The sequence below is a fragment of the Monomorium pharaonis genome, chromosome 1 (assembly GCF_013373865.1).
Source record: "Monomorium pharaonis isolate MP-MQ-018 chromosome 1, ASM1337386v2, whole genome shotgun sequence".
NCBI lineage: Eukaryota > Metazoa > Arthropoda > Insecta > Hymenoptera > Formicidae > Monomorium > Monomorium pharaonis.
The window spans coordinates 6220770-6234140 of record NC_050467.1 but is presented as its reverse complement, the minus strand read 5'-3'; the positions used below and the strand labels follow the sequence as shown (position 1 = coordinate 6234140).

General features: G+C 35.5%; 1 protein-coding gene across 5 annotated transcripts in view; it reads left to right on the top strand.

Annotated features, from left to right (window-relative positions):
* Positions 1 to 1335: 1335 nt before the first annotated feature.
* LOC105836273 (protein HOS4) overlaps positions 1336 to 13371 on the top strand; it is a 28827-nt gene continuing 16791 nt past the window's right edge. For 2 of the 5 annotated variants that reach the window (XM_036284079.1, XM_036284084.1), the window contains exons 1-2: positions 4447 to 4586; positions 7248 to 7358. Coding sequence is in view for 1 of the 5 variants with exons in the window: in XM_036284078.1 (XP_036139971.1) it covers positions 4497 to 4586 (90 nt within the window). In the remaining 4 variants the exon portion in view is untranslated. Of the gene's footprint in view, positions 1770 to 4392; positions 4587 to 7247; positions 7359 to 13371 lie in introns of those variants that run through there. The other 3 variants (XM_036284086.1, XM_036284089.1, XM_036284078.1) reach the window with 3 other exon arrangements.

Genomic DNA, 13371 nt, shown 5'->3' with positions numbered 1-13371 from the left:
CTCGTTTTGCGATTCGTTACCGTTGTCTATCACCGCGTCTGCGGCTTTCATGTATCCGTCTGATTAACATACGCGGGATTCGCAAAAATAGCCGCGACGACTGCGGTACGTAAGAAACGAGACTCGCGAGCCAAAGATTTTATTTCTCGAACATTACATTTATCACGATGTTTCGTAAACAAAAGGGGGAATCCAATTTTCTTCGTATTTGATTGCGATTATAGTTTTACATTCTAAAAGAATTTATTTTCAAGAACAAATCACCTCGATATCTTTGAAAAGGTATATGTGAATTATTATAATTAGAAACTAGAATTCTTATAGGCACTGTGTAATCGTTTAAAAGTTATCGGAATTATGAAAAATGTTTTATTTTAATAAAAAATCAGTTTAATTAATTAATATTACAATTAAAATAAAACTATATGTGTGGGCTCTTGTATTAGACAAATAAACAAATGGAAGAAACATGCTATTAGAGTCTAGTGCTATTAAAGCTGCTGGAAAAAAAGAATATTCTTGTTTTGACAATATCTCTAGTTTCAAAACGGAAATCTTGAAATGAGATTATATTGCGTTAAATCAAAAAGATTTATTTGAACGAAGATTTATTTCAGAATTATATATAGTTTAACCAAGAAAAAAATATTTTTGTTATTTAAGAATAATTTTCTTGAATGAAAAAGAAAAATATCGGATAGAAAATACTACATGTTTAAATCAAAGATTGTAAATCTTGTTAGAATAAAATTATCAAATCAATTATATCATATATGAAACAAGGATCGTTAATTTGAATACATAAGTTTCAACTTGAGAGTAATTTTTTTTCCGTTTGGTTAGAATTTGCTTAGTAACAACACTTTAATGATTAATTGTACAAAATGTATAATTTGTGTTATTACTAAGCAAATTCCAACCAGCTTTGGCTCTAATAGCGTTTTTTTTCCATTTGCTTAATTAATTAAATTTATCAGAGCCGCCATTGTGTGTGTGTGTGTGTGTGTGTTTGTGTGTGAAAACATTACTTTAAAATTTATAATATACATATTATCTCTTTATAAAAGTACTTGTTACGTTCTCCCACAAATGGTGAACCTTGCACACTACTAAACGTTCTGAAACCGCCGGCCAAAGTGTCTAGTGAGATTTTACTATTATCTTACGGCGAGACATAAAATTATCTTCGCGACGGGCCATTCGCGGTCGGGCGATTGAAATTTAAAACCCCGCGCGGGCTCATTACGGACGGGAATTTACGAGCGACGACGGCGGGCGGCGCGACATTCAAATCTCCCTGTCGTCGAATATTTTTCTTAGTACGACGCGCACCATTGTCCGACGTTCGCGCGCTCACTTTTCGCCGGCCTCTTTTATTAATCACGCTCTCCGAAATAGCATACGCGCCCCTGGGCCGGCCAGCACCTCGTCACCGCATGCGGCCGCAGCACTGTCTCCAGAACGCTTTAGCGCAGCCAGGTACAATGCGCGACGATAATAATTCGGAAGTGACCGCCGTGATTCCTGCGATCTGCGCGCGTTGTAATGTGCGCGCGTTACATTTCCGCGACGCAATCGCCCGTGGCGGATCGAGCGTGATCTGCGGCATCGTCTCGACGTTAATGGGCGAACCATCAATCGCATGATCGTCCCCACGGTCGGGCAACGTTATTTAAATGCCTCTCGCCCGACGCCCGACAATTCTGGTTAACGATGACACTGATGGTTAATTCGTACCGGCGGCTTTCAGCCAGAAATTGATAATCCGGGTAAGCTCAACTCTGTTTCAAATTGGCGAACCGTATTGGAAAAACGGCACTTTCTGCCAATTATTGTCTTGCGTAAGGTATTTAAAAGCAAGCATGTTTTTTTAAGAAAAACCTTTACACACACACACACACACACACACACACACATCACACACACATTAACTTAATATATAAAAAAAAAAGTTGATAAAATTAATTAGGATTATTATTTTAAAATCAAGTACTAAGTCGCATTTCTAATATAAACATAGAAATAAGGTACCTGTATCCAGTATGGCTATGTATTCAATTTGACTCACCCCCATTTTCAAATAGTTACAAAATGAATTTCACAGATAACATTAATCTATCGCTCAGGAAGTCTATATGATGTATTTATGCTAGTTAACTGCTCAATATCTCTTTTCTACGGCTCGTAATGCGGCTACGTACACTTTAAATTGTGTTCTTCTGAACCTAAAATTTCAGAGATAAGTGTTTGTTTTGTGTAACTATCATGTAACAATTATAAATATCCACAATTCGTATTCTAGCTGTTTATTTATGCTTCTCAACACTGTATTTATTTTAGGTTTTTATTAAAACAACTTGTTTATAATTAAAGAAAGAAAGCTTTTTGTATTGTGAAACCACCCACATAACATCAGACATTCTGTGTATATGCATTTTTGGTCCATAATATGAAAATAATATACTGTATGTAAAATATATATACATCTCATATACACGATTTGAATATACATTATGGTACATAATATATATATCCGTTAATGTATTTCGTATGTATATATAGCGCACGACATTAAATGTATATCCATCTGATGTACGCTATTTGAATATACATTATTGTACATAATATGTATATCCGTTAATGTATTTCGTATGTATATGTAGCACACGATATTAAATGTATATACATCTTATATACACTAATTGAATATACATTATGGTACATAATATGTATATCCATTAATGTATTTCGTATGTATATACAGCGTACGACATTAAACATATATCCATCTGATGTACGCTATTTGAATATACATTATGGTAGATAATGTGTATATTCGTTAATGTATTTTGTATGTATATTCAGCGTACAGTATTAAATGTATATACATGTGTATAATCACGCTGTATAAAGATTTTTAATGTATTGCATGAACAAAACCCAACACGCAATCGATAAAATTATATTAATTATTTCTCACTTTTACTTTATATTTTTCCTAACTAAATGTTATTCGTAAGAAAAATATAAAATATTGCGCTTTCCTATATGTATATTACAATTTCAATTTTTCTGCTCTTAAGGTAATCGTACATCAGTGTTTAGGAAAGATAAAATTGATAAGGATATCTAAAGCAAACTTAGCTAGCACAAAACAAAGTTTTTCGTACAGAAACGTCTCCTTGACTAATATCATTAAATCTATTTGCGCTAGATTTGCTCAGCTGTCGCGCTTGGAAGCGTGATAACATGCCGGCGTGAATCAATCACGCGAATCGGGAGAAAAATCGCGATTCTTCACGTTTCAGGAAAACTATGTGCTTTAAACAAGTCTCTCGCCGTAGGCAAGTTTTCTGTTTAATGTCGAGAATCTCTTTTAACAATCTCGACCAGACACATAATCTTATGAAAAAACGAAAAGCGAGTACGAGAGAGGAGGATTTACAGTGGTGGCGGATGGATTTTATTTTTAGTCGTAGCGGATTCTTTAATTTCTCGAATCATCGGATAAAAGCCCCGAACAAGTGCACCACGTTGCAATACAGCGGCCGCGTGCCGCGACGTAAAAATAGAATGAAAAACGAGAGAATAACCGAGGAGATTAATTCCGTCTCACGCTGTGCACAATTCCGATCGGACGTCGCCAATTCCCGCGGCGCATTACCGGTCCCTCGTTGAAATTCTAGCCGACGGATCACTGAAAGTTTAAGATTCAACAGAAACAAACGCATGCAAACGTAATTAAACATTTCAAAATACAGAAGTGGAGAAGACGTAGAAACGAGAAATAAGATTTTATTCCGTTGAGGAAGAAAAAATAAAGCTCACGACGTCCGGGGAGAGGGGAGAGAGAGGGTGAGGTCGATATAATCGCGACGAATTCGGATTTCCGACTTTGACATACGAAAATAATCCTCCGGCTTGTTCGTGGAAAGAAAAAAAGAACGCAAAATTGACACAAAATTTATTTTTCCCCCCGGTGCTAAAATTAAGTTCCGTTCGGGATTATGCCGATCTCAATTCGCGTATACCGCTGTCAGTGCGGCGCTATTGTTTCGCTGCCAAATGGTGTTGCCCGCTTCAATCAATCTCCGAATCCGGCGTGTCCCCGCGCGTCTCGGCCCGGATGGCGCACGTCCGATGCGCCATAAATCGCGATGCAATTAGAGGTTCGACCGCGGGGGGCTCTTGCATGTACCTGGGAATGCGACGCGCATCCTCGAATTCGCGCGCGAGGGGTGGGGCGGGGGGGATAGGGGTACATTCTAATTTTCCATCAACGCGGCATCGTAACACCTGGCTGAAATTCGCGCCTGCGTGATGACCAGGTGGGGAGAAAGCCCTCGCTTCAGCCCTCGTGAGACTTTCGATGCGAGGGTGCAATTTAAACTTTGGCCCAGTAGCCAATCAACCCCTTGACGAGCGAACGATCCGGGGAAAGTCGGCCGGTGGTGCCCCGATTCGATAGCTTCGATCCGATAAACGTATTCGCGCAAATGGTGCGATTCGTGCCGCGAGTTTCGTCGCCGTCGCGGGGATCGCGTTTCGATCGTAATTCAAGAATAGAAGACACCGGTTGCGCAAAGGTATAACGGATTTAGGAGCGCCGTGCATCATCCGTTCACCCCCTCGATTATTCCCGGACGACGTTTCAGAAGTCTAGAATATCTTGTTTACTCTCGGGACGCCCGGGGCGAGACAGTGGTTACATACGCGCGAGACGATTAATGCATTTTGAACGTACCACTTTTTTTATTTGGGAACTGATAACGTACTTGTAAAGCGATAAAGCGCTTTGCATAAAGCGTCGGTGGTGATAAGCCCGAGATAACGTTTTACAACTTTGCACACGGAGTACCCGCGTGAAGAATACGAGATTCCACCTCGCTCGCGCGTCTAAAGCGCGCTTAATTACGCGATACGGATTTAGAAACGCGCATGGCGTACGGTCTGGCTCGAGTACAGATACTGAAAAGAATCGCGTTTCAGACCGTGACCCAGAGGCGCAAAATCACAAGATTAGTCTGTGAGCTGAAAGGTCACGTTAAACTCTTCGCTTTGATTTTCAAGATCGCAATTTCAATATTCACACATTGATAAATGCGCGCAATGCCTTTGTGTTTCAGCACAAAAATTATTTGTAATTAATTGTTACTAGTTGTCTAGTAAGTTTTGTCTGCCTCGTCATGACGATAAACATGTTTATAAACAAATTTTATATAATGTTGAAAAATATTATTTTTCGATTTGCTAGGGTTCCACTACTTTTTCAATAAGATTATAAAAATTCTCATGAATATTGCATCGAACAGTGCATTTCTTGTGTTACGTTGTAATCTAACTATTAATTATTTACATAAAAAATTTCATTAGGTATTTCTTTTTTACAAACGTTTTGAAGATTTTCACGCGATAGTTATGAATAATCATTAGGGTAATTAAAAACTTAGACCTTGATCACAAATGGCCATCTTATATAGAGTACATATTGACTGCCCTATTAAGAAGGGCAATCAATGTAGGGGAGAGTTGCCAAAAGCGTACCACTTAAATTATTTTTGTTTATATTTTTTATAATCAAATTTATTAGTATTAAATATTATTTAAGATGCAAATAAACGTTGGAAATTGTAGCTTGATATATTTAAAACACCTATTATTATATATTAAGCTTTATACTAAAATAATAAATTTATTATAATCGTTTCTGTAACATACGATTTAGGAAACTGGAATTTATAAATAAAGTTAATTAAAAATTATATAAGATTAATTAAATAAAGCATTAACTAAAACCTATTTGCATTATAATTTATCAAAAAAGGTTCAAATATGAAAAAAATTAGTGCGATTCGATGATGAGACTTCTTGCCAAGAGACTTCAGCTTTAATCGTGTAAAATAAAGAATAATATAATATTAATTATGTCATGTAGCCTAAAAATAAAAGCGTGATTGTAATTATATAAGCATATATTTCTAAATCATACGGGTATGATATAAGAAAAATCCTTGTAATGATACGATTTAGAAAACATGTTAAATTTTATAAAAATCTCGATGTAGTCTTTACAATAATAGTAAATATACATGCGCCATAAATGTAAAATATTTTATAATAGACTTTCTTTTAGAAAAACATAAAAATTTAGTATAAAACTGCATGTTAAATTTATATTGTCAACTAATATATATTAAATTGATAAAAAATTTACATTAGTTGTATCTGATTTTTCAAAAACGCAGTATGCACAAAACAAGATGTAATTCTTGTCTAATAATTTCTTGTTTATATTACTTACGTTTCACTTACTTTATATTTTGATGACTAAATATAACTTATATTAAGCCGAACTAAAACATTAAAAAGGTACAATTCAGGTGACTAATAGGCATTCAGCATCTCTTTCCTATTAATTTTTAACTGTACGTTAGGATGTGTATCTTATAATTAGACAATTAAATGAGGAACAGTTGTGCTGAATGCGTATCGGTCGTTTAAATTATATCTCAATATTTTATATTTTTATTTAATATAAGCAGCATTTAATAATTAAAATAAAAAATAAAAAATAAAAAAATAATATAAACAAAAATTTAATAAGTTACATTTTGTTTTGCGCGCTAATAATACTTAAAAATCAAACGCAATTAATGTTATTGATCAATTTATATGTAGTTGATATTAATGTAATCAACTTTGCACTATATTTTCATATTCTTATAAAAGAGAATTTATTGTAAAATATTTTACATTCAATGTACATACATATATTTACAATTATTACAAATATTTAATTAATAATTTTAAAGTCTTAATTTCTTTTTCAGTATATCATAAGAAAGCTAATAATAAATTTATTTGTTGAATTAATTAATTGATAGAAAATTAAACATTATAATACGTACTCGAAATACAAACTTTCCAACGTTCATTTGCAAATCAATATTAAAGAAGAAAAAAATTACTTGAATATGGATTTTATAACTCTCCTTGCGTTTACATTAATTTACGATAAAATCAACACAACATAATTGATCTTTTTGACAAAATGAAGTAATCTTTAAAAATTAATATAAAAATGTTTACATGTAACGAGAAATGGGAATATATCGCTATGCATACTATATATTTGAAGTAAATTACATCTGGAATGAAGACGGAAAGTTTTGCAATAAGATGTAAATAACTGCTGAGGGCACAGAAGACGACTGGTTGGAATTAAAAGTTCAACTGATTTCTTTCAGTGTTTTGGAAGAGCAGATTGCAACGCGAGCGACCACGGTCATGATCCTGAGCGGAACGCTCACGGACTCCAACTTCTTGGCTATCACACCGTTTAAAATCAAATTAAATCGGTCAGTAATATTCCGCTAGAAAGACATGTATATTTATTAAGGAGGGTTTGAGTCAAAACCAAGTGTCGAATTGAGGAACTGGCGTAATCTCGAGATTACGATCGCGCCTCGAAAGTGCCAATGACACGGCGGTGCACGTGACTAAGAAGCAAACGCCATTATTATTTCAGTATGATATCGCGCGAGACTTATTAACGCTTATTAGTAACCTCGGCGTATCTAATCTAGGCACGTGCAGTATCTTAATAAGTCATGGCGCGTTCTAGGATATTTTCCTTCGTGCTCACTATTCCGCGTCGGAATTTGGCCATAAAATCTGAATTCAATTAGCACTTGCTGCATTTAAAAAGCTATTAGTTAATTAAGTTTCAAATTACTTCTCACTCTTTCTCTTTTCATATTATAAGGTAGCTTATTTATTACCCAACTCAAAATTCGTCGTTTTCGAGTTGTCTGAAGAGAAAAGAATTTAATACGTTGAATAAAGGGATAACGTTACTTTTATTTCTTTACAAAATCAGTAGAACAAAATAATACATTACAAAATTATGAAATGTCAGTTTTAAACAGAAATTTAAACTTTACATATATACAGGGTATTTGGTAAAGATTTATGCAATCTTTATAAACAGGTAAAGCGCATTAAACTGAACAGAAAAGTCCTTTACCATTTTGCAATTTTCGCAATAGTTAATAAGTTGTTGATTACACAGACACACAAAAAAGTGGTTGGTTCGGCGGACCAAACTAATTAATCCTTATATATTTTGACTCGCTGAATTCAAATCCAAGGTCAGAATTGCTGAATTGGCTTATTTTTTCCTAATTTCAAAAAGAAACGCCACTTTTTTGTGTACCTGTGTAATCAACTCGTTAACTATTGCGAAAATGGAAAAACGGTAAAGGACTTTTTTGTTCAGTTCAATGCGCTCTACCTGTTTATAAAGATTGCACAAATCTTTACCAAACACCCTGTATATATATTTTTTCTCTTCAATATAATTACATGAGTAGAATATAATTACTACAGATTATTATAAATGGTTTTAAAGATAAGCAAATGACATAAATAAAATTTCAATTAAATTATAAAAGTCAATTTTCTCGCCTCCGATACGGAGATCTTTTTTTTTTTTTCATTTCACGGGAGTGTCACGGGACCTGGCGAGAGCAACGTACTCATTCAGCGCATCGCGTAATCGAGTAATTAACAAATTATACTTTCAATTGTCCCAAAGGGAGGTGTTTCGCGGAAATCGCGTGTGCGAACGTTTGAGAAAGGAGCGCCTCGTTTACATGGCCTAAGGTCGAACGACTTTCGCGAGGGAACATTTTTTTTTTTCGCGATGGAAAAGAGGAAGCCTATCTCTCCACGCTCGAATTCGCTCTGGTGCCGAATTCGTCGAGGGTGCCGACCTTGGCACGAAAAGCGTTGCGTCTCCTCGAAAGACGAAGCGATTAAAGGCTCGCGTGTTCGGTTCCGCGCGCCTCACCCTCCCGACGCTCTTATCGGCGCCCTCGCTCTATCATTTGGTGCGCGTCCCTCCATCAATCTCTTGATTCCGATCGAATACGATTTTATCTACTCATAAATGTCATTCTCAATCCGAATGATACTGTACATTATGCATTTCATTCTTTCTCTATATCATAATTGTGTCTCTCCAATTTTATCATTTCTTTACGGTTAATTATCACATTTCCCTTCTAGAGCTATTTAACAAGCTCGAGTTTTGTTTGATATATAATAAAAGTCTTCTTTACATTGGGAGAAGAAAATGATTCGACTATAATTTATAATTATTTTTAATATAAAAAATATTTATAATTGTTTAAACTATGAAGTTACAGCTATTAGTTATAATTACTATGTACATAGTAAGCAAATGTTAAGAAAGTAGTCAATTGTGTTTGCTACACAGAAATATTTTAATTTATTTTTGGCATTTATTTTGCGGATATCATATTTTACTATGTTAATATTATTATTGTAAAATAAAATTATTATAATTTAACAATCTTGTCATGGTAGAATTATAAACGTAAGGTTATTATTACTAATTTATTCGTTATGGCAGTAATAATTTTGTAAAGATATCTTAATTATTTTATTATGCATCTATAGTCATAAATGTTAAACACTTTTCTCTCAATGTGACATTTACCATATGCACTTTAACATAATTCACCACAAACTCAAGTATATCCCGTGTATTGCATTACATTAATTTTATTTCCTTGGAGATTTCTGGTATTCTTATTTCTTTAAACATAGATTCCTCTAATAAAGAAGTTCTACTTTACCATGAACGCAATAGGAAAAATGAAAAGCATCAACTATTTCGTGTCATTCGTGAAACGCCAACGGGAACACGATTAATGATAGATAAGACTTGAGGCGTTCGGGCTTTCGAGTAGACATTACGTATGCCGTAACGTAGTGGCTGCCAGAACGACGGGTTCTCATGCGGCACGGTCAATCAATGTCAGAAGGCACGCACGGTTGAAAGTCAATCAGACGGGGGCTTCCGCCTGGCGCTGATCACTGACGTTCTCTTGATGGCGTTACGGCAGCCGAAACGGCGACGCCGGGCATTTATAAATCAGTCCCGCGCGTTACGCGCATCGGGCGTGGGGATATCGATCTCGATGTCGAATCGGAGGTCGAGGGCCGGCCTTCCTCGGTGGCGCATTAAATATCAGATGTTACCTAATGAGGTTCTCCAGTATGAAAAAGTGGAGCGGAATTACACAATTTTTCATTCATATCTGTACATCATTTAATAAAAGAGCACTTGACGTGTCCTTCCGCGTTCAAAATACTAAATAATAAACAAAATTTAAGCAGTAAAATTAATGTCTTTTTTTCTTTTTAGAAAGAATCAAATTGGATCTCACGTATCCTGAAATTTTTAGCTGAATAAGGTCGACTTAATTAATCTTATTTCTCTTTAATATTGTAAAACACACACTTTTTATAAATTCTGTTTCTTTTAACGGTATTCAAAGTTTTATTTTTAAAAAATAAACACGAACCGAGGAGAGGCTATTTCAGCTGTAATTACAAGAGAAGAGAGTCGTGCGATAATGTAATGGATAATTTTTAAAACGTACAATATACTTCTGCAAGGCTAAACGGACATTTTACGCGAGAGCATGCGGTTTATTCACACTCGAGCCACGTGCTTTAAGCACAGTACGATGGTGGGTACTTGAAATTGACGTCATGTTATTGAAATTCTAGCTGCAAGCTGGCAAGATATGACACTTACCGCGACCAATCTTCCGTTGCGATAGTGTTTCGCTGTTTTTGATTAATCAGCTGCTCTTATCACACATACCCGCAGTACCCACATACATGCCCCGGCTCGGTTGCCGATAGACAAAAAGTCCATGTCTGCGCGTACGAAAACGTCAGTCGCGAAAAAAATGCGCCGCGTAAAATTTGTTGCTCATCTCTCTCCTTCGTTCCCTTTTCCTCTCTTCTTCCCGCGGCAAACGGCGATCGTTCTTCCGGCCATTGATCATCCACAGCGGCGGCGCGGGATAGATGCACGAGCGTCGTATTTTACAGCATCCGATATTGTTCCATACGGCGGCGCGCGGCGTAAGCTCTCACGGAGCGACGACGACGCAGCAATTGTTTGGACATGAAACAGTCTATTTAGGGGGTGAGAGCAAACGTCGAGCGGCGAAAACTCGATAACTGGGGCGATAACTCCGGCGCCCATTTACCACAGTCGGCTCGTGCCAGTTTCGTCCAACTCGCGTAACGAAGTGAAATCTCGAGGTCTCTTATACATTGTGCCGTGTCGTTAACTGTCGTTGCTCTCTTTCTCTCTCTCTCTCTCTCTCTTTCACACAAATCCTCGCCCCGATAAGCCGCGCGTAACCGTCGCCGGTTTACTGACCGTGCTCGACATTCTAGAATTAAGTGACCTCTAGGAGAAATATATTTGCATTTTTTCGCAATCTTCTTATCATGCTTGAATTTTTAGTAGAGAAAGGTCACCAATGCTGTATACCTCCTAAAATGGCATTTCTTTATTCCGCGGAAACTAAATACTGCATTGATATTAACACTGAAAAATACAATCTATTAAGAATCTTCTTATTAACTTGTAAGCATTTTGTACAGGAGACTCATGTTGAAGAAAAAAAAAAGGGGGAAAAGCTTACTATGCAGATTTTGGGGCTAAATTTCTCAAACGTTCGTTTTCGAATATGTTGCGAAAACAATTATTGCAAAATATAAAACAATATTATACAGAATGTTATACTATCTAATAAAAGATTTTAAAAATAAAAGATACTTTTAACGTTTCATTTTTTATTTTTGTCTAAGTAATACTACTCGGAGGCAAAACGTTGCTTTCTTCTACGTATAAAGAAATATATAAATTTTTGTTTAAAATTCTGTTGGAGGGGAACGGGGGAGACCTGATTCATATTCCCTTGCTTTAGCGTATTAATATCAAAATGAAACTTTAAATGCAGCTTCTCCTAAAACTTCTTTATTTACATGTTCTTCTTGAAACAATTAACCGTACTTAATCTAATATAATTAAATAACTCAGGAAGAAATACAATGTTTTTTTTGCAACCTTTTTATATTTAAATTTTAATTCACTGCATATAAAAAATATTAATTCTTATTTAAAACTCTGTCAGAGCACAAAGTTCGCTTGAAATCAAAGAAAAAGAAGCCTTAAAAAGTATTTATGACGGAATTTTGAATGCGGTTTCTGTTAAAATTTCTCTTTCGTTTACATGTTTTCCTTACTCAAAGTATCTCCGAAAACGTCGAAGCAGATCGATAAACCGGTGTATATTGGAAAGTTCAAAATATTGGCAGACGGCCAGAAGCTGCACGATGACAGGATAATATCGCGCGCTGTTAATAATTTCGGCGCCGAAATAACCGCGGGTGCGCGTTTCGGGAGATGAAAGCACGATTTTACAGGGGATACTGTGAAGTTAGATTTACCGTTCAAAATCGCCTTGCTCGCGCTTTCCGCCTCGGATTTGGAGAGTAATTTCCGCCGGCCGTGAAGTTAACGAGCGCGCCGGACGAGTGCGAAGGAAAAAAAAAAAGAGGAGAGCAATTTGATTCGCGAAACGCGAAAGGTTCTCGTCGGAAGAAATGTAACATTTGCCTGATTAGAAATCCCGAAAGGGTACGAAGAAAAGGAACATTCCTCCTTTTCAATTACACGTGTCTGCTTTGAAACGAATTCTCAAACAGCTCGTTGGTATATCTGTTTAAATAAGGCATAGCGCTTATTTATTACAACGACGTATTTAAAAGATTACCGGTTTTTATCTATATGTATATTTTTTTGCCAAAGAAAGCGAACTCGACACACTAAGTGTCAATGATACTTTAATTCCTTTACAATCAGTAAATCAAATCGTTACACAGAGAGAAAGATCTCTTTAGATTTAATAAACAGTTTTGTGTTCGACTATTTCATATCTTTCTTTGGTTTTAATAAATTTTAAACAGATTTCTTTATATTTAATAAAATTTATTAAAAATAAAGAAATGTATGCTTTGGAATAGTCGAATAAAACGGTTTGTTAAATTCAAAGAAATCTTTCTCTCTGTGTTCACAATAGCATTTAAAAATAACATTACAGAATTATAATATTTTAGAACAAGCTGAAAATTTTCGAGCATTATGTATTTATAGAACGTCAATTAAAATGCTTACGTAGTAATATAATAAAGCATAATAATGATAAGAAATGAAATAATAGAAGAAACGCGAAGGACAATGATAGATTACATAAAAATTTATTAAACGAGAAACAATGAAATGTTTAATATTAAAATAAAAGAACGAGCGGTAGACATTATTAACGCTGTAACGGAGCTTAATTCATTCTAAAGGGAGAAATGTATAACGGCATTAGCATAGTCAATAGAATTTCTCGATCGGACTTTGTCACGTGCACCTCATAATTTTCAGTTGCGTGCGTATGTATGTGTCGATGAGTCGCGGAACAATGA